The following is a 23,060-nucleotide window of genomic DNA, read 5'->3' as shown; positions in this document are numbered from 1 at the left end:
TCGCGGAACCCATCTTGCGGATAGCTTTTTCATGTCCAAATGTTTATGCAAAATATTATGTACCCGTTCATTCGAGATGCCCACAGCACTAGAAATCTCACACATCTTAACTCTTCTGTCATCCATCACCATATCATGGATTTTATCAATGATTTCTGGGTCGTAACCTCCACAGGGCCTCCAGAACGTTCAGCATCAATTGTGCCCATATGGCCACTCCGAAAATTTTGAAACTACTTATAAACTGTTCTAATCGAAGGTCCAGAGTCATCGTAATGTTTATCAAGCTTCTCTTTGGTCTCCTGAGACGTTTTTCCTTTCATACAGTAATGTTTAATCACCACATGAAATTCTTTTTCGTCCATTTTTTGACAATCACTCGACTTCCTTGATTCATACGAATGTCAAACACAAGGAAATAGACCAATATGGCTGAAACTTGGTGTGTGTTCTTTCCAAAGATGCTACTAACTAAATATGACCTCGATACGTGCCTCTCATACATGGAGGGGGGAGGGGGGCTTCACGGTGGAGTATACCTTTGGTGCTGGGTGTATCTGATAATGCTGCTACTGCTGCGTTTGCAGCACGGTAACCGCCCAAAGGCGCCATCCGATACGATAAACCACAATCACAATAGGCTACAATCTGACCTTTATCAAAGTCGGACACGTGATAGTACGCATTTGTCCTCCTTACACGAGGCATCACAACAACGTTTCACAAAGCAATGCCGGTCAACTGCTGTTTGTGTGTGAGGAATCGGTTGGAAACTTGCTTCATGTCAGCACGTTGTAGGTGTCGCCACCGGCGCAAACCTTGTGTGATTGCTCTGAAAAACTAATCATTTGCATATCACAGCATCTTCTTCCTGTCGGTTAAATTTCGCATCTGTAGCACGTCATCTTCGTGGTGTAGCAATTTTAATGGCCGGTAGTGTAGATTAAGGATGTTTTAACAGTAATTCCGGTATCTTTGCTTAAATTTCAAACAGGTAGCCTAAAGTGTCATGTGGCAGATGACGGTCAGGTTGGTATCCCATCACTGTGTGCAGCGTGTCAGAACATGTCTTTGCTGGTCATCGGTCCTCAGTTCGATCAGGACTCATCACTGAAGACAACTGTGTCCAAGTCAATGAGATTCCAGGCGGAAGACGTGTCTGGAGAGGGTCTGGGCAGCGGTGGGATACTTGATAGCCCGACTGTCACCCGACATGCGGGCCGACGCCCAGGACTGATGGTCTGGGTTGCCACTTATTTTCGTAGCATGACCCCTTTGTCACCTGCGGCACGCTTACAGCACGGCGGTTCATCGACAATAGTACTATGCTCCATTTTGTTGCCATCCATGGCAAGTCATCGTGGGCTTACATTTGAAGAAGATAATGCCCGTCCGCAAATGGCGAGTGTTTCTACAGCTTGTATTCGTGCTTGCTGAACCCTACCTTGGCCAACAAGGTACCGAATCTCTCCGCAATTGAGAAAGTTTGGAGCATTATGGGCAGGGCCCTCCAACCATCTCGAGACTGAGGATCTAAAGCTCCAATTGGATAGAATTTGGCGCGACATCCCTCAAGAGGACATCCAACAAGCCATGTCAATCAGTGCCAGGACGAATAAGTGCTTGCATAGGGGCCAGAGGTGGACCAATGAGTTATTGACTTGCTCAGTTTGTGAAGCTCTTTCTCTTGAACAAATCATCAAATTTTTCTGAAATTGTAATCATTTGTTCGTCTATACAAGTACACCACATCTACCGATTTTGGTCCCATTCGGAGAATTCCTACGTGCTGCATCTTTTTGACTGTGCCGGCAGCTGTGGCCGAGCGGCTCTAACCGCTTCAGTCTGAAACGCGCTGTTGCTACGGTGGCAGGTTCGAATCTTGCCTTGGGCATGGAGGCATGTGATGTCCTTAGGTTAGTTAGGTTTAAGTAGTTCTAACTTGAAGGGACTCATAACCTCATATGTTAAGTCCCATGGTACTTACAGCCATTTGAACCATTAGAGTGCGATAACTGTCCTGAAGGGCAGTAATGACAGTGGCTGTGCAGTACATGTGTAGAATAGGGAGGGTGCGTGGAATATCTGAGTTCGACCAAGGGTAGATTTTGGTGGCCTGGAGGCTCAGCACTAGCATTTCGGAAATTGTACTACTTATCTGGTGTTCAAGGAGTGCTGTGGTGTGCGTGTGGCGAAACCCAGGTGAAACAACGTCCAGATGTCATGGGGTTGGGCAGCCACCCCTCCTTACAGATGTCGGACAATGTAGGCTGGGTACACGGGTAAAACACGACAGGTTACGATCTGTGATGGAACTAACATCAGATTTCAAAGCTGGGCGGAGTACAGATGTGTTTGAACACACACTGTACCAAACACTCTTAATGATGGACCTGTGCTGCCAATGGTCCATGCGTGTGTCAATGTTAACACTACGGCATTGCCAGCTACGTCTGAAATTGGCACGTGACGTAGGCACTGGACATTGGCGCAGTGGTAGAGCATTGCATGGTCTGATGAATCCCGATACCTTCTTCATGATGCCGATGGGAGGGTGCGAATAACACCAATAGTACCATAGATTAAGGTGAAGGGATAAAACGTAGATAGTCTAACAGGATGAAATATTAAAAAACTATACACCATGACACTACACAAAAAATAAAAAAATAAAAACGAATTTGAGGATTCTTGTAGAAGTTAAGACTCAAAATATCTTAGAATTGTAACATGGAAACGGCGCCGAAATTTGTAAAGCTTTTTAAGAAGGTGTAAAACAATGTAGGTACTAGACATATGTTAGATGATTATAAGTAAAACCTTTTGTAAGAACCATTGTAAAAACTCCAGGAAATACCAGATGCAACGACCCACAAGTTGCAACTCGAGAAGTATCAAGAAAGAAAAGGACGTAATTAGTAAGACATGATTCCTACAAGGCAGAAGTGTCGAGAGAGAAGGGAAAGGACAGCGAGACAAACAGAGGGCCCTTCTTGTAGCGGAAGTGGGCAGTAAATCTGTGAACCACAGGGTGGCGGAACCCTGCTGGGACAGAACATGGAACCACAGAGTGAGGGTCTCAGAACACCCCGACTCAGCGGAGCGAGCAAAAAACGGCCCGACGAGAAGACGGCTTGGGCAAGCCACCACTGGTAAAAAAATATGTGTAAAAGTCACACTACTGATACTAAACAGCATGCTGATGCACGAAACTGAAGAAAACGTCCACAAAGTAGAAATGACATGTCCAAACAATTTATCAAACTGTTACTAAGAGGAGAACTAGTTATCAATAAATATTTCCATATCCTGCCCAGAGAAGAACCAAGATGCAAGTAAGAAGCAGAGAAAAAGCAGGAGGAACAGAAGTTGAAGATTCGCAAGATTGAGACCAAGAAAGAAGATGGGTGAAGAATAGACGACATACCTTCCCAAATCCCTATCCTATTGTAAACTAGTCGTCTGCGAAGTATTACAACGAAAAACGACCGCTTTTAGTGACACATAAAGATGACTTTCACGCATACAAAGCCAGTAAATCACGAGATTCTGCACTCACAGCTCCACCTTCGTGCAAAAACATTCACCAACCTCATGCTTAAATATTCATAGGATTGTTTGAATGCGTGAAATCAAATTTTGTGGTGTAGGAATTATGCAAAAGAAACGTGTGAAAAACTAAATAAGTAACGCACACCAGACAGTTAATAAACTACAAAATAACAGTCATCGACTATGAACTTAAGTAAAAAATAGACTGTCGATAAAAATAAGTCATTAGTTCTGAAATGGACAGTATATAAAGAACAAAAGTAAGGCATAATAAACACTAAAACTATATGGCACTTATTTTATCCTCATAAAAACAAAAGAGTAACTATATTTTACTTATTTTCTCGTTATAAAAACAAAGAATAAAAAATTATCTTGTTGGATGTTTTCCCTTTTTTTAACTTTTGTACCATTTGCTAGGATAATATCTCAATACCTCTGTATGTATATTTCTTTGTCAAAGCAATTCTTGGAAATAATTCTTATTTGTTAGTGAAAGAATGTTGACATGAGTGTCTAGAAACAAAAACATTTTACTTGTACATGATATTTAGAAAATGTGTTGGGAATTGATTTTACTTAATTACTAAATTTATATAAAAAATATTTCTAAGAAAATCGATGTGAAAGACTCCTCACTTTCGATAACAAACTTCTTAAAAAACAAACTTCACACTTAAATAAAGAAAGAAAATAATTAAAAATTAATAATAATAATAATAATACAAAAATATTCTTCTCTTCTCAATATAAACATATTTTTGAGAATAATGTGGAAGAATAAAAAATATAAATTAGTAATACAAACTAGCATAGAACCAGAATAACGTGGCTGAACAGTAGGCAACAAAATTTAGATAAAGGAATAATTTTTGACTGTCTTGGACAACGACTCAATCATTGCCTAACTTCAGTGCAAAAATTAAGTTCGGAGGGTGGTGATATGTAAGGTGTCAGGCAAATCCAACACCTTCCATGAAAACCCGGACATGATAAGCAAATCCAGTAGTATGTCACATAGCTCCAAATAAATCGTGACATTAAATGAACCAAAGTAATACGAATAACGAGTGAGCAAATGGAATACCACAGACTAACACAAGAATGCCTAAATGCATGTCATACCTTCCCACCGTGAGACAGACGCAGTTCCGAGGGGAGAAACGAGAACAGAAGCCGAGAGCAGAACCCTGTTAAGCTAGAAGGCCCTACGATAAGGGACGGACACCCACGTCGTCAGCTAACGGACAGGAGCAGCCCCCCCCCCCCCCCCCGCCCATGTTAAAAGCTAGAGCCCTCCAGAAGAACAGTATAGATCTTACGATAACACTAAAAGGGCCACACCAGCCACAAGTTTTAGCGTGGGACTTTTTCACGTCTCTGTTACGTTGCAAACGTTAAAAACATTGCCCCACCACGAAAAGTAACCGACAGGATCACCCCCCAGCCCACGTTAAAAGATAGAGGCCTCCAGAAGAACAGTATAGATCTTACGATAACACTAAAAGGGCCACACCAGCTGCAAGTTTTAGTGTGAGACTTTTTCGCGTCTCTGTTACGTTGCAAACTTTAAAAACATTGCCCCATCATGAAAAGTATAACGTTTCTCATTTGATAGACAGAATTTTTGTAGGCAGAGGTTAAGGTTAACATTGAGACCCTGATTGGTCAGATGAAAACACAGCCAGACAGTTTTTTTTTTTAAACCAACTTCGGTAAATTGTAGTAAGGAGAAGTTAGAAAAGAGTTGCTTCCGAGACGGCAAAGGTGGAGCTGCGCCGCCCGCTGCCCCCCTGAAGCTGCCTAACCAACGACAAGGTAATGAATGCACACGATGCCGCATAACAGTGCATAAAGCTTCACTCAGAACTGCAGAAGTCTCATCTGTTACCCCCCCCCCCCCCCCCCCAGTTTGCGTAATACTAGTGTCGATCGTCAATTAAATTCATGGTATTCATATCTGCTACGTAAGTTAAAATCTGAAACGCGATGAGTTTTCTGTTATATAATTATTGAGAAGCCACATCAGCCACTGTAATTTACAAGTTAGATAAGTAATTAAAGATAATTGAGGGTCACTGCAGACCATTTTGATAGTTTTCTCTTTTGTGAAACTTAATTTAAACCTAGATTATAGATGTGATATGGCATAGGTCATCCTTCGATCCATTGTAGAACTTGGAAACCCATTCAGGGAATATTCATTCACATTTTTGTTGAACACAGTTGGTTTTTATCATCCTGTATTAAAACATTTCCTTTTATCAATAGTACAATTTATAAACAATGTTTTGTGAGTAGAATAAAATTTCCAATGGTAAACTTAACTGCTTTTCGACGTTATTTTACCAGCTAACTAAAAATAGGAAAGCCTTGAACCCCTTCCACTAAATTTAGTTAGTATTAAAATTCTTTTACAGGGAGTGCAGTGGAGCTGACGCTGAAATAATTAAGTATTTCGTTATATCATTGCTAGTCTCACTGAACTCTTCTGAACTCTACATGTCATGTGTGGTCTGGCGTCTCCTTACCAGCAACAGGTCCCAGGTTCAAACTAGTCAATTCCCTAAAAAACACGCTTAGAGCGTCGTTGCATGAAAGTGATAGGGAGACATGACATAGAACAAACAGACACTACACAGAATGTTAGAGAATGGCGACCCTGCCAGGATGGTAAAATACCATATTTGAAGGTCGACCACATGCCTAACTAGGTCAGAAAAATATCCTGCTGAAAAATTTTCGTAAAATTTTTTTTTTAAAATTCATAAATAGTTGGAAATAGTAGCTGCAGCGATAGATAGAAATAAAGTATTCAGTAGATAGTGAAACATTCTACCAGAGACAATAGCATAATTAAGTTATGAATTTTGATATTGTTAGAATTAAGTTTTCTCCTCAATGCAAGCGCACAGGTGGCGGATACATCGTTGACAAGTTGGTTCTGACCCAACAAGTAAGTGAATGGATTGTCAGTTTGGGTATAATAAGTGTCAAGTCGTGTGAACAAAAAGTTTATGAAACGCGTGAGATCGTATGAGCGCATGTTGACTCGAAGTAGGGCGCGTGAATTGCTTTTAAAACAGAAAATAAGGGATTCGGAATGATTAGCAATGGCAGATCGAGACCTTGACCGAATTGAGGTAGAGACCCAGCATGAAGATGGACAGAGAATAGAGGACAGTACAACAGACGATGCAGTATCGCGAGAAATAGGACATATAACGCACCATAAGGAGGATAATGTACGTCAAGGCATAGAAAACGTAAGTCAGCATACGACAGAGGAGCAGGAAAGTAGAGAGACAGTCGGTGAGGATTCTAACTTGCGTCTTGAATACGTAGAACCCATAGTACAAGTAATCAGAGCTCCCTCACCACAGAGTACAAAGAATGCGAGCAGAAACGTGTCACAGCACAATTCAATGCAATCGGTTGCGAACCAACACTTGGGCGAAAACACAGCGTAGGACGTCGGAAGAAAACGCAATAGGACCCATCAATCTGGCAGAATTATTACAACAAATTACGGAAACCATGACAAGGCAAAATAAAGACACAGCGAACCAAATTCAAATTCAGAATGCAGAAACCACGAGACAAATGCGTGAGATTAAAGAGCAAAACAAAAAAATTCCGTTACACCTAAGTCATATTGAAGACGAGGCAAAAGAATCTCGAGAAGTGATAGGAAACTTAATAACAGGTCACAATCAGTTGGGAACAGACATTGACAAGGTACAAGTGGACGTACAAACATTGCGTAATGACATTCAGGACGAGATCAAAACATTGCGTAACAACACGCAGGGAGAAGTCAAGAAACTAGAGAAACGGTTAAACGAAATTACTAGACAAGCAGCAGGTAGAGAGCGTGAAATCCTTGAAAACAGTGTGTTACACAAACGTATCACAAAAGCAGCGCTGAAAAGATATGATAACCGCATAGTCAAAATAGAAGCGCAAACGAAGCGACAATTTCAGAAATTGCGAACAGAGTTGTTGCAAACCATTGAAGAGCGTAGTGAACAGGATCGAACAAGCACTGAGTCTGCAACCACATCCGTATCTGTAACAGCACCGGAAAAACAAGCAATTAACGAAGATATCATGCATTTTCGATTCCAATCACATGCGGAAAGTAACATACGTGAAATCAGACAGCCCGCACCGCAAGTACGCGAAAGTTACAGTGGACAATATCCAATGGATCTACCACAACCGGAAAGAAAGACGAGAGAAATGATCAGAAACAAAAGTGGCGAAGAATCGCGAATTTCATATGGAACTATGACGAAGTACGACAACGATCATTTCCTCACAGTCAGAAAATTTCAACACTTTCGAGAAGGAAACTCATTACATCCACGAACTTTTATTGATCAATTCCGAGTAGGATTACCAGAACACTGGACGCTAGCACACAAATTAGACTTTATATGTGCACACATGTCAGGAACAGTCGCAGAAACCATGCAAACTGTTGCAGCGACATGCCGATCGTACGAATATTTCCGAGAGAAGTTTCTCTCACGATATTGGTCCAGCGAAGCACAGAACAGAGTGATGTACGAATTATTACAGAACCCATATTCTGAAAATTCAGGAGAGAAGTGTCCCGTGAAATTTTTCGAAGTAATGGCAAACAAAAATCAATGCTTAGATGTACCATACAGTGACGGAGAGTTGATTAAATTATGCGCGATGAAGTTACCATTGAAATACCAGCAATCATTAGTAGGTCGCGGAGGCAATGACGTCGAAGCATTTAAAGGTATTGCTAAGGGAACTAGAGTTCATATTTTCGGAAGATGACGCAAGAAAAAGAAGAAGCGCACGTGAAAACGAAAGCAAAAAGCAGTGGAATCCACAAGACACAGTACGAAGAAACAATAATTACGAACCATGTGATAACTTCGCACCAGGAAACGGCAATAGATTTCAACAAAAAACCGGTTATGGATTTAGAAGAGAATATGGCAATAACTATAATTCACCCAGGAACGGCAACAACTATTACAGAGGGAATAACGATAACCGGAACGGGTACTGAAGAACCAATAGACCGACAAATTATCAACAAAGAAACCACTATCAACAAGCTGAACAAGAAAAGAGAATACAGATAGAAGAGGTGGAGGTAAGACCACCAAACCCCGATAAACGTTCGAATTGACAGCTAAGCGCCCATGCCCCAAGAGAATGACGCACCGACCCAGGACAATTGCAGCACCTTGAACAGAGAAGTAAAAATCTTATCACGAGAAGAGAAGAAGGAAGAAACAAATCCGCAGGGACCAGATGAAAACGAAGACAGGAAAATAACAATATCGTGTTGGGACGAAAATAATTGGGAGAATACTGATGAGGAAGATGAATTACCAGAGGCATGCACAACGAATGTAGGAGGAAAGGACGAAGTAATGAGTATTGCAGAGCTATTTGAGATGGAAACCAGGGAAAGCGAATTCAATGAGGATAATGCACAGTCGACAGAAGTTGAAAATAAGTTACTAGTGGGCACACAACCCAACGTATATAACGAAGGAAGTTATGAAGCGATAATTAGAGCATTTAGATGCGATTATGTGGAAGTAGCGACGAAGAAGGAGAAGATAGGCGAGGATGAGGAAAAAGTAGAGGATGTTGAAGAAAGCGTAAATGAAGGAAGAAATAGAGAAGAGGAAATAAAAGAGAGAGAAGTAGTAGTCGAAGCTTAGCCTACAGAAAGTTCGAATTCACAGGGGAAAGTCCTGAAAAGACCCATGTATGATTCAGTGGAGGATTCATTGATGCAAGAAGAAGAAGAACAGAACCAACCCTTTCAAATTCAACAAATTGTGAAGGCCATGGTAAAGTATATCCCAGTCAATATTGTAATTGATAGCGGAAGTGAACTGACTGCGATCTCAGAAAATTTATTCATGCAGTGTAATGCCAATCAGGAATTGCCAGTTCTGAAAACACATAAGATTAAAGTAAGAGGTCCTATTAGAAACAATGCTGCGGAAGTACAAGACAAACTAGGATAACTCTTTCGTGTCAAGGTCAAAAGATCGAAGCCAACTTCGTGATTATACCTAAACTAACTGTAGATTTGATTACAGGTGCAGATTTTTTAAACGAGAGACGACCAATTATAGATATGTGGAAAGGTAGCGAAACATTCGGGAATGTCACACTTCTCTTTGAGCAAAAGCTAAAATTAGAAGAAATACCAGTTATAAACAAACAATTAAGAATGATGCGAGATAAAGAGGATGAAGAATTAGAATGGTATGCACAAAACGGGGAATCGCCTCAACTCATGTTAGAAGTCCATAACGAAATCGACGAAAAATTGCAAGAAGTTCAAGGTATTTAGGAACACAGTAAAAGAAAATTAGAGGGTATTTTACGAGATAAAGCAGAGGTATTTTTACCTAAGTCTGGCAGAATTAAACACTCTCAGTACAAGTTTGAAGTAAAACAGGCAAAACCTTAGGACTTCACCATGTAAGCCATATCAAAAAGTTTGACGATTAATTTTATTACTGTTAAATAATCAGCACAATATTTCAAGACTATGTTGCAGATAAGATCGTCAGGAGAAAGAAGAATGAAGAGAGAGGAAGGTGGGAAAAAGAAAGTAGTTTCAATAAAAACAAAAACAAAAATAACACCAATAGTACCATAGATTAAGGTGAAGGGATAAAATGTAGATAGTCTAACAGCATGAAATACTAAAATGCTATACACCACGACACTACACAAAAAATAAAATAACGAATTTGAGGATTCTTGTAGAAGTTAAGACTCAAAATATCTTAGAATTGTAACATGGAAACGGCGCCGAAATTTTAAAGCCTTTTAAGAAGGCGTAAAACAATGTAGGTACTAGACATATGTTAGATGATTATAAGTAAAACTTTTTGTAAGAAACATTGTAAAAACTCCAGCAAAGACCAGAAACAACGACCACCAAATTGCAACGCGAGAAGTGTCAAGAAAGAAAAGGACGTAATTAGCAAGACACGATTCCTACAAGGCAGAAGCGTCGAGAGAAGGAAAAAGGACAGTGAGACCAACAGAGGGCCCTTCTTGTAGTGGAAGTGGGCAGTAAATCTGTGAACCACAGGGTGGCGGAACCCTGCTGGGACAGAACATGGAACCACAGAGTGATGGTCTCGGAACGCCCCGACTCAGCGCAGCGAGCAAAAAATGGCCCGACAGAAGTCGGCTTGGGCAAGCCACACTGGCAAAAAAATATGTGTAAAGCCACACTACTGCTATTAAACAACACACTGATGCTCGAAACTGAAGAAAAAGTCCACAAAGTAGAAATGACATGTCCAAACAATTTATCAAACTGTTACTAAGAGGAGAACTTCAAAGCGACTAGTTATCAATAAATATTTCCATATCCTACCCAGAGAAGAACCACGAAGCAAGTAAGAAGGAGAGAAAAAGCAGGAGGAACAGAAGTTGAAGATTCGCAAGACTGAGACCAAGAAAGAAGATGGGTGAAGAATAGACGACATACCTTCCCAAATCCCTATCCTATTGTAAACTAGTCGTCCGCAAAGTACTACAACGAAAAACGACCGCTTTTAGCGACACATAACGATGACTTTCACGCATACAAAGCCAGTAAACCACGAGATTCTGCACTCACAGCTCCATTCCATTATGGGACTTCCACAACAGCAACACACACTTGCAAAGCCAACAAGGAATGACGAACGAAGCTGTACATCAAATACTTGCCCACATCCATCTCGCTCAAATCCATCACCTTCGTGCAAAAACATTCGCCGACCTTATGCTTAAATATTCATAGGATTGTGTGAATGTGTGAAATCAAATTATGTGATGTAGGAATTGTGCAAACGAAACGTGTGAAAAACTAAATAAGTTAAGCACACCAGATAGTTAATAAACTACAAAATAACAGTCATCGACTATGGACTTAAGTAAAAAATAGACTGTCGATAAAAATAAGTCATTAGTTCTGAAATGGACTGTATATAAAGAACAAAAGTAAGGCATAATAAACACTAAAACTATATGCCACTTATTTTCTCCTCATAAAAATAAAAATGGTTCAAATGGCTCTGAGCACTATGGGACTCAACTGCTGAGGTCATTAGTCCCCTAGAACTTAGAACTAGTTAAACCTAACTAACCTAAGGACATCACAAACATTCAACCCAAGGCAGGATTCGAACCTGCGACCGTAGCAGTCTTGCGGTTCCAGACTGCAGCGCCTTTAACTGCACGGCCACTTTGGCCGGCATAAAAATAAAATAATAACTATATTTTACTTATTTTCTCCTTATAAAAACAAAGAATAAAAAATTATCTTGTTGGATGTTTTCCCTTTTTTTAACATTTGTACCATTTGTTAGGATAATATCTCAATACCTCTGTATGTATATTCCTTTGTCAAAGCAATTCTTGGAAATAATTCTTATTTGTTAGTGAAAGAATGTTGACATGAGTGTCTAGAAACAAAAACATTTTACTTGTACATGATATTTAGAAAATGTGTTGGGAATTGATTTTACTTAATTACTAAATTTATATAAAAAAATATTTCTAAGAAAATCGATGTGAAAGACTCCTCACTTTCGATGACAAACTTCTTAAAAAACAAACTTCACACTTAAATAAAGAAAGAAAATAATTAAAAATTAATAATAATAATAATAATACAAAAATATTCTTCTCTTCTCAATATAAACATATTTTTGAGAATAATGTGGAAGATTAAAAAATATAAATTAGTAATACAAACTAGCATAGAACCAGAATAACGTGGCTGAACAGTAGGCAACAAAATTTAGATAAAGGAATAATTTTTGACTGGCTTAGACAACGATTCAATCATTGCCTAACTGCAGTGCAAAAATTAAGTTCGGAGGGTGGTGATATGTAAGGTGTCAGGCAAATCCAACACCTTCCATGAAAACCCGGACATGATAAGCAAATCCAGTAGTATGTCACATAGCTCCTAATAAATCGTGACATTAAATGAACCAAAGTAATACGAATAACGAGTGAGCAAATGGAATACCACAGACTAACACAAGAATGCCTAAATGCATGTCATACCTACCCACCGTGAGACAGACGCAGTTCCGAGGGGAGAAACGAGAACAGAAGCCGAGAGCAGAACCCTGTTAAGCTAGAAGGCCCTACGATAGGGGACGGACACCCACGTCGTCAGCTAACGGACGGGACCACCCCCCCCCCCCCCACCCCCCCCCCCCCACCCCCGCCCATGTTAAAAGCTAGAGCCCTCCAGAAGAACAGTATAGATCTTACGATAACACTAAAAGGGCCACACCAGCCACAAGTTTTAGCGTGGGACTTTTTCACGTCTCTGTTACGTTGCAAACGTTAAAAACATTGCCCCACCACGAAAAGTAACCGACAGGACCACCCCTCAGCCCACTTTAAAAGATAGAGGCCTCCAGAAGAACAGTATAGATCTTACGATAACACTAAAAGGGCCACACCAGCTGCAAGTTTTAGCGTGAGACTTTTTCGTGTCTGTGTTACGTTGCAAACTTTAAAAACATTGCCCCACCACGAAAAGTATAACGTTTCTCATTGGATAGATAGAATTTTTGTAGGCGGAGGTTAAGGTTAACCTTGAGACCCTGATTGGTCAGATGAAAACATAGCGAGACAGTTTTTTTTTTTAAACCAACTTCGGTAAATTGTAGTAAGGAGAAGTTAGGAAAGAGTTGCTTCCGAGACGGCGAAGGTGGAGCTGCGCCGCCCGCTGCCCCCCTGAAGCTGCCTAACCAACGACAAGGTTATGAACGCACGCGATGCCGCATAACAGTGCATAAAGCTTCACTCGGAACTGCAGAAGTCTCATCTGTTACCCCCCCCCCCCCCCCCCCCCCCCCCCGTTTGCGTAATACTAGTGTCGATCGTCAATTAAACTCATGGTATTCATATCTGCTACGTAAGTTAAAATCTGAAACGCGATGAGTTTTCTGTTATATAATTATTGAGAAGCCACATCAGCCACTGTAATTTACGACAAGTTTGATAAGTAATTAAAGATAATTGAGGGTCACTGTAGACCATTTTGATAGTTTTCTCTTTTGTGAAACTTAATTTAAATCTAGATTATAGATGTGATATGGCATAGGTCATCCTTCGATCCATTGTAGAACTTGGAAACCCATTCAGGGAATATTCATTCACATTTTTGTTGAACACAGTTGGTTTTTATCATCCTGTATTAAAACATTTCCTTTTATCAATAGTACAATTTATAAACAATGTTTTGTGAGTAGAATAAAATTTCCAATGGTAAACTTAACTGCTTTTCGACGTTATTTTACCAGCTAACTAAAAATAGGAAAGCCTTGAACCCCTTCCACTAAATTTAGTTAGTATTAAAATTCTTTTACAGGGAGTGCAGTGGAGCTGACGCTGAAATAATTAAGTATTTCGTTATATCATCGCTAGTCTCACTGAACTCTTCTGAACTCTACGTGTCATGTGAGGTCTGGCGTCTCCTTACCAGCAACAGGTCCCAGATTCAAACTAGTCAATTCCCTAAAAAACACGCTCAGAGCGTCGTTGCGCGAAAGTGGTAGGGAGACACGACATAGAACAAACAGACACCATGCAGAATGTTAGAAGTTGTAAGTCTAGGGGACTGATGACGTGAGATGTTAAGTCCCATAGTGCTTGGAGCCATTTGAACCATTGAATTTTTTGACTATGATAAGCGTGTAAGTTGGTCACTTTGCTATTGCCACGGAACGCTACAGCTGTGGGTACACTTCCGGTACCTTTATTTTGGGCTCTAAGTTATTGGTGAAAACAAGTCATTAAAATGCACCTCATATCAGTTACGTAATTACGCAAAGATGCAGCCAAACCGTTAAAAATAAATGGTGGCAACATTCACCGCTGGTATCTGTGCAGTATCCTGGGCTGGCAGTCTTTTGGTAAAGCCAGAAGTCGTCGGATCGATTCCCGGTCGTACTAGGGAAGTTTTTCTATTTGACTTTAACCTAGTTTTCACCTCTCAACGAATTGAAGATGCAGCAGGAACGACATGTGGTTCAGATTCCACGTTAAACTGGCCCCCTTCCCCCAACTGGGTTAATGAGGTATGATGCATGCAAGTATCCGAAGACGCGTCCAACTGTCTGACTTGCACAAGACCGTTGAGCCACAAGAAGTTATATTTATATCTGTGTAGTTCCAAAACCTCATTCGCTACCGAGCGAGGTGGCGCAGTGGTAGCACACTGGACTCGCATTCAGGAGGACGACGGTTCAGTCCCGCGTCCGGCCATCCTGATTTTGGTTTTCCGTGATTTCCCTAAATCGCTCCAGGCAAATGCTGCGATGGTTCCTTTGAAAGGGCGCGGCCGACTTCCTTCCCCATCCTCCCTAATCCGATGAGACCGATGACTTCGCAGTTTGGTCTCTTCCCCCAAACAATCCAATCCAATCCAATCATTCGCTACGCTTAGAGTACTGCAGTCAGCAAAAGTACTTTACCGAGAATGCCGAGGCGGTAGTTGATGGTGACGAGGATGACGCCGTTCTGCACGAAGTTGGGAGGGCCGTAGAAGTTGGAGCCGCCCACGCTGAAGCATCCGCCATGGAGGAACACCATCACAGGTAGCTGCGGCGACGGATCCACCGTTGGCAGCTGTGGATAGCATGTACACTAGACTAGCAGCTCAGCATTATCAAAAAAATCCAAATACACAATCTGCTGCAAACAGTCATTCAATTTCAAAGGCTCAAACTTCTACATCACTGCAGATAGGAACTTACAAGAGGAAGCCACGACGTTTGGAACGCGGATTTACTTCAAATTTCGTGCACTCGTAGTACTTTATGAGGACAACAAAATGTGTAAGCAGTAGCGCGTACTTCTCAAGCGTTATTGACGAAATCGCAAAATAATTTCGGTCGTCAAATGTATATACCTGTGCGTGGCCATTTTTACTAAGAAGCTGCGGCAGCCGAGTGGTTAGCATCCAAGCCCCGTAATCGATGCATCGAGTCCCGTTCGTCAGTTTTTTTTTTAATTTCTAACACAGTCATTTTCTTTACTATTTATATTACAGATGATATAATGGGAAAAATACGTGTAACAGGACGAACTTTTATTAAATTTACAAAGTTATTTGGCAGTCTACAAATTTTTATTACCACAAATAGTATAATATTCATAACTATCGACTAGTAAACGACCACACGCATGAAGTGATACTGAAAATGTATGCTTGTCCGTGATTTGAGAAATTCCTTTTACCTGGAAGGAGCCCGAAGCGACTTGTTACCTCCAAGTTTTGACCGGCTCAGACGGCTTTCAAAAGATGTACAATTGGTTCAAATGGCTCTGAGCACTATGGGACTCAACATCTGTGGTCATAAGTCCCCTAGAACTTAGAACTACTTAAACCTAACTAACCTAAGGACATCACACACATCCATGCCCGAGGCAGGATTCGAACCTGCGACCGTAGCGGTCACGCGGTTCCAGACTGAAGCGCCTTTAACCGCACGGCCACACCGGCCGGCCAGATGTACAATTAATCGTCGCCTTCGACATTACGAGTACAAGTTGCAGGATGGTATTTTTCGTAAAAACATGGAAAACAAAGTTAAACGGCACCACCTGCATTGAATAAACGCTATGTTTCCTCATACGCAAGGTCTTTTGAGGTTTTCCGTGGAAAAACAAACCTCGTTAACATTTTCAAAAACCTCTCTTTCAGCCGATAATTTGGAAGTAAACCATGCATAACGCAGCATTTTCTTAAATATCGGCACTGGTAATTGGTCATGCAGTATCGAGTGTATTTTCATGGCGTCTTCACGAGAAGCGATTTCTCGTTCTCTTTCCATTAAATACGAACAGTTATGAAGACACGGACAAGCATATACAGGGATATTACAAATGATTGAAGCGATTTCATAAATTCACTGTAGCTCCATTCATTGCCATATGGTCACGACACACTACAGGTACGTAGAAAAACTCAAAGTTTTGTTCAGCTGAAGCCGCACTTCAGGTTTCTGCCTCCAGAGCATTCGAGAGCGCAGTGAGAGAAAATGGCGACAGGAGCCGAGATAGTGTATGTCGCGCTTGAAATGCACTCACATCAGTCAGTCATAACAGTGCAACGACACTTCAGGACGAAGTTTAACAAAGATCCACCAACTGCTAACTCCATTCGGCGATGGTATGCGCAGTTTAAAGCTTCTGGATGCCTCTGTAGGGGAAATCAACGGGTCGGCCTGCAGTGAGCGAAGAAACGGTTGAACGCGTGCGGGCGAGTTTCACGTGTAGCCCGCGGAAAATTGGCTCATGCCAGAACTGGAGACCGACAGCGCCGACTTCATCTTTCAACAGGATGGTGCTCCACCGCACTTCCACATGATGTTCGGCATTTCTTAAACAGGAAATTGGAAAACCGATGGATCGGTCGTGGTGGAGATCATGATCAGCAATTCATGTCATGGCCTCCACGCTCTCCCGACTTAACCCCATGCGATTTCTTTCTGTGGGGTTATGTGAAAGGTTCAGTGTTTAAACCTCCTCTACCAAGAAAAGTGCCAGAACTGCGAGCTCGCATCAACAATGCTTTCGAACTCATTGATGGGGACATGCTGCGCCGAGTGTGTGAGGAACTTGATTATCGGCTTGATGTCTGCCGAATCACTAAAGGAGCACATATCGAACATTTGTGAATGCCTAAAAAAACTTTTTGAGTTTTTGTATGTGTGTGCAAAGCATTGTGAAAATATCTCAAATAATAAAGTTGTTGTAGAGCTGTGAAATCGATTCAATCATTTGTAATAACCCTGTATATTCAGTATCACTTCATGCGTTTGGTCGTTTACTAGTCGATAATTATGAATATTATATTATTTGTGATGGTAAAAATTTGTAGCCTGCCAAATAACATTGTAAATTTAATAATAGTTCATCCGATTACACGTATTTTTCCCATTATATCAATTGTAATATAAGTAGTAAAGAAAATGACTGTGTCAGAAATAAAAAAAAAACTGACGGACGGGACTCTATCCAGTGATCCAGCGGTTACGGTGGGGCTTGAACGCTAACCACGCGGCTGCCGGCGCTTCATGGTAAAAATGTCCACGCACAGGTATATATTTGCCGACCGAAATTATCTTGAGATTTTCTCAGTAACGTTTGACAAATACGCTTCTCCTTACACATTTTGTTGTCCTCATGGAGTACTTCGAGTGTACGAAGTTTGCAGTAAATCCGCGTTCCAAACGTCGTGGCTTCCCTTGTTAGTGGAGGCCTACGTTTAAACTCACGATTTAAAACTTCCCAGAAGGGGCTCCCACGTGCAGCTCGGTCGCCCGTTCATTCTCACATCATGTGGATGGGCTAAACTGTGACTTTCTGACGTCAGTGCTGGACGAACGGCGAAAGGTGGGAGCACTCAATGCACCCAGCAATGTTGTCGAACTTGATCGTTTTGGTGATCCAGGTGTTATGGTGTTCGGAGGCACAATGTTTCGTGGACGTATTACATCCAGATCTTTGAACAGGGTACACTCACAGATCGACTTCAGTGTGACACTGTTCTATTTCTCCATGTTAGTCTGACTTCATACACCAGTGGCCTTTAAAATTGCTACACCAAGAAGAAATGCAGATGATAAACAGATATATTATACTAGAACTGACATGTAATAACATTTTCACGCAGTTTGGGTGCATAGATCCTGAGAAATAAGTACCCAGAACAACCACATCTGGCCGTAATAACGGCCTTGATACGTCTGTGCATTGAGTCAAACAGAGCTTGGATGGCGTGTACAGGTACAACTGCCCATGCAGCTTCAACACGATACCACAGTTCATCAAGAGCGTATTGTGACGAGCCAGTTGCTCGGCCACCATTGACCAGACGTTTTCAGTTGGTGAGAGATCTGGAGAATATGCTGGCCAGGGCAGCGGTCGAACATTTTCTGTATCCAGAAAGGCCCGTACAAGACCTGCAACATGCGGTCGTGCAATATCCTGCTGAAATGTAGGGTTTCGCAGGGATCGAATGAAGTGTAGAGCCACGGGTCGTAACGCATCTGAAATGTAACGTCCGCTGTTCAAAGTGCCGTCAATGCGAACAAGATGTGACCGACACGTGTAGCCAATGGTACTTCATACCATCACGCCGGGTGATACGCCAGTATGGCGATGACGAATACACGCTTCCAATGTGCGTTCACCGCGATGTCGCCAAACACTGATGTGACCATCATGATGCTGTAAACAGAACCTGCATTCATCCGAAAAAATGACGTTTTGCCATTCGTGCACCCAGGTTCGTCGTTGAGTGCACCATCGCGGGCGCTCCTGTCTGTGATGCAGCGTCAAGGGTAACCGCAGCCACGGTCTCCGAGATGTTAGTCCATGCTGCTGCAAACACCGTCGAACTGTTCGTGCAGATGGTTTTTGTCTTGCAAATGTCCCCATCTGTTGACTCAGAGATCGAGACTTGGCTGCACGATCCATTAGAGCCATGCGGATAAGATGCCTGTCATCTCGACTGCTAGTGATACGAGGCCGTTGAGATCCAGCACGGAGTTCCGTATTACCCTCCTGAACCCACCGATTCCACAATCTGCTAATAGTCATTGGATCTCGACCAACGCGAGCAGCAATGTCGCGCTACGATAAACCGCAATCGCGATAGGCTACAATCCGACCTTTATCAGAGTCGGAAACGTGACGGTACGCATTTCTCCTCCTTACACGAGGCATCACAACAACGTTTTACCAGGCAACTCCGGTCAACTGCTGTTTGTGTATGAGAAATCGGTTGGAAACTTTCCTCATGTCAGTACGTTGTAGGTGTCGCCGAGGGCACCAACTGTATGAATGCTCTGAAATGCTAATCATTTGCATATCACAGCATCTTCTTCCTGTCGGTTAAATTTCGCGTCTGTAGCGCGTCATCTTCGTGGTGTAGCAATTTTAATGCCCAGTAGTATATTTATGGATGACAATGCGCGACCGCATCGAACAGCGGAGATGGCGGAGCTCTTGGAAGGAGAGGATGTTCGGCGAGTGGACCGGCCTGTCCGTTCCCGCGTCTTAAATCCCCTCGAGCACGCGAGGGGGCAGTGGGGAGACGCACTGCAGCAGCTCCACATGCACTAACGTCTGTCCAGCAGCTGTCAACTCACTGGTTTAGGAATACCTACAACGCCCCACCACAAGAACTCCTCACCAACCTTGTGGTCAGGATGGGAGCATGTTCCAGAGCATCCTCTGTTGTCCGCGGTGATCACACACCCTATTAAGGTTCAACAGTGCGACCAAAATTCAGTGTGAAAGGATGTCACTGATAACATTCGCTGATGATATTGCTGTCCTCAGTGAAGGTGTTGGAGAAGTCCAGGATCTGCTGAATAGAATGAACAGTCTGATGAATGTAGAAAATAGATTAAGAGTAAACCGAATAAGAACGAAAGGAAAGAGAAGTAGCAGAAATGAGAATAGTGAGAAGCTTAACATCAAAATTGGAGATTACGAAGTGGAAGAAGTTAAGGAATTATGCTACCTTGGAAGCAAAATAACCCATGACCGACGAAGCAAGGAATGCATAAAAAGCAGATTAGTAAAGAAAGATAAGGCATTCCTTGCCAAAAGAAGTCCTTTGGTACTAAACACAGACCTTATTTTGAGGAAGAAATTTCTGATAATGTACCTTTGGAGTACAGCATTGTACGGTAGTGAATCATAGACTGTGGAAAAACAATAGGTAATCGAAGCGTTTGAGATGTGGTGCTACAGAAGAATGTTGAAAATAGGGTGGACTGATGAGGTAAGGAACGAGGCTTTTCTCTGCAGAATCGGCGAGGAGAGGATCATAATGGAAAGCACTGACAAGAAGAAGGGAGAAGATGATAGGATATGTGTTGAGACATCAGAGAATAACTCCGTTGGACTAGAGGGTGCAAGAGGTAATTTGAGATGAGGAGATTGGAACAGAAGAGAAATTCGTGGTCGGATCATCAGTTTAATGTTCAGGGTATAGTCATAAATCGCTGTGATTTCAGTGTAATTATTGTCTTTGAATAAAAGCGTCATTTCTGTTCGTCTCACTGCGTATTGCTTTCAGCTACCTTCTGTGCTATATTGTAGCAGTTCTTTCTACGTATGGTCTAAGATTCATCTAGATATGTTAGTTAGCAGTTTCACATCGTGCGAAAATGTTTTCGTCGTTAAGTTTTGCACACTAGTTTACAAGCTCTTGTAAAATTAGCACCTCTTTTTGAAAATGAAAATTTTATAGGAAAAATTTTAATCTTCATTCATGTAAAAGATGTAGACATCTAAAAGAGAATGATCTTTTTGAAACAGCCTCTATTTCCTGAACAAAATATCGGAAATGCTACAGAACACGACAAAGTTTAATTACGAGGGCTATCCAGAAAGTTAGTTCCGATCGTCCTCGAAATAGGCACTACTGTAAAAATCAAAAATGTTTTATTTGAAACAGCTAGCCACAACTCCCAGCTAATTATCTAAATAATTGCCGCTCCAACTTAAACATCTGTCGTGGCGTTGTACTAGTTTTCAATACCCTTGTCATAGCAGGCAGCCGCCAAAGCTTTCCGCTAATTCTCTATTCAGGTCTACAGCTCCTTGTCTGTGCCAAAACGTTGTCTTCATAGTCAGCGATTCGTGCGAGCAGAGATGAAACTCAGGGGGTCAATTGCGGTCTGTATTGCGGGTGAACAAACACTTCCCACTGAAAACGCTGCAGCAGTATCTTCATTGCCCCTGCAGAGTGCAGCTGAGAATTGTCATGAAGAAGGAACGGCGTGACAGTTGTGTTACGTGGGCTGCATAGCTTCAGGCGAAATTTCTCACCAGGCTCTCGTACTTGGCGAGAGACACTATTTTCTAAGTACATTTACGTGCTCACTGTGAGCTCAGAACTGAAAAGAGCGATGTGACGCGATCGACGGGCGTTCTACAGACACTGCCCAATACATCTGTGCAGAGTTTCATCAGATTTTTACAGTGGTTTCCATTTCGCGGTCGATCGGAACTTTCTTTTTGGATAGCTCTTGTTCAACACGTACTTTATCATTTTGAGTAGCGCACTTACATTTTATGACAACACCTTGAAGAGATACTGAGTACCTACATGAGACAGATTCATTCTGCTTTTTGTTATTCATAGTGTTGTTCTATTTTAGAACATTTCAAAGTGGCGTAACGCTGAAACAGCTAAAGAATAATAAGCGAATAAAATACTGTGGTCAAGCCAGTGTAGAATTATTAAAGGGGTTCGATGAAATGAAAAGCAAGGATGACAACATAAAGAGTGCAATGGAAATTTCACTGTTTAACGCAGAGGAGATAGCGGATAAGTCCAAAGATTATCTTGAACCCTCTAAGTGGGGGATGAATTGTCTGACGATGTGATAGAACAAGAAATTGGAGTTAATATCGAAGAGATAGGGAATCCAGCATTGGAGACAGAATTTAAAAGAGCTATGTAAGACTTGAGATCAAATAAGGCAGAAGGGATAGATAAAATTCCATCGGAATTTCTCATATCACTCGGGAAAGTGCCAACCAAACGACTATTTAAGTTGGTGTGTAGAATCTATGGGACAGATGATATACGATCAGAGTTTCACGAAAATGTCATTCACAAAATTCCGAAAATAAAAAGGGTAGATAAGTACAAGAACCATTCCACAGTCAACTTAACAGCTCACACTTCCAAGTTGCTGACAATAATAATAGGCAGAAAAATGGAACAGAAAATTGAGGATATGTTTGATGACGAAGAGATGATAGGAAAGGTAAAGGCGCCAGAGAAGCAGTCCTGATGTTGTACTTGATAATGGAATCAAGACTGAAGAAAAATCAAGGCGCGTTCATAGGATTTGTCGACCGGGAACAATCGTTTGACTATGTAAAATGCTCCACTATGACAGTTTGAGAAAAATAAGAATAAACCATAGGGAACGACGGGTAATATGCAATATGCACAAGAAGCAAGAGGGGACAACAAGACTGTGTAATCTTACCCTCTCACGAATCACCATAAAATTTCTCGTAGTCTCTTCAGTATTTTCAAAAGCTTCGAGAGGCGTAAGATAAACAAAAGAAAAACTTTTTATTTATCTTCATTATCTCGTTGTTGTCGGCTCCAGCTATTGAGTCTAGGGCTACATTCTTGCGGCTGAAATTTAGATTTAACGTTGTGGGTTCGTATTGAACTGAATAACTGATGAAATTCTTTCAGTTACTATGAGTATCTTTTTATTTTATTTCATTCTTCCGTATCACACCGACTTTACAAACTCCATTTAAAAAAAATTACATTGTTGTTAATACACTTAGAAAAACGTCTACTTCCATCAGAGGCATGCCCATTACTACTTACATTCTGCGGTACTCACAATGTTCCAAAGACTGTACAAAACGAAAGAGTTTACAAACTTTTTGACCAAAGAAGAATC

General features: G+C 41.5%; 1 protein-coding gene across 2 annotated transcripts in view; it reads right to left on the bottom strand.

The window, feature by feature from the left end:
- Positions 1-23,060, bottom strand: part of LOC124777448 (esterase FE4-like) — a 324,295-nt gene that overhangs the window by 109,531 nt on the left and 191,704 nt on the right. For both annotated transcript variants that reach the window (XM_047252862.1, XM_047252864.1), the window contains one exon: positions 15,072-15,225. In XM_047252862.1, the coding sequence (XP_047108818.1) occupies positions 15,072-15,225 (154 nt within the window). The remainder of the gene's footprint in view (positions 1-15,071; positions 15,226-23,060) is intronic.

Source organism: Schistocerca piceifrons, chromosome 2 (genome assembly GCF_021461385.2).
Source record: "Schistocerca piceifrons isolate TAMUIC-IGC-003096 chromosome 2, iqSchPice1.1, whole genome shotgun sequence".
NCBI lineage: Eukaryota > Metazoa > Arthropoda > Insecta > Orthoptera > Acrididae > Schistocerca > Schistocerca piceifrons.
Note: the sequence above shows the minus strand (reverse complement) of the source record. Positions and strands in the feature narration are given on the sequence as shown.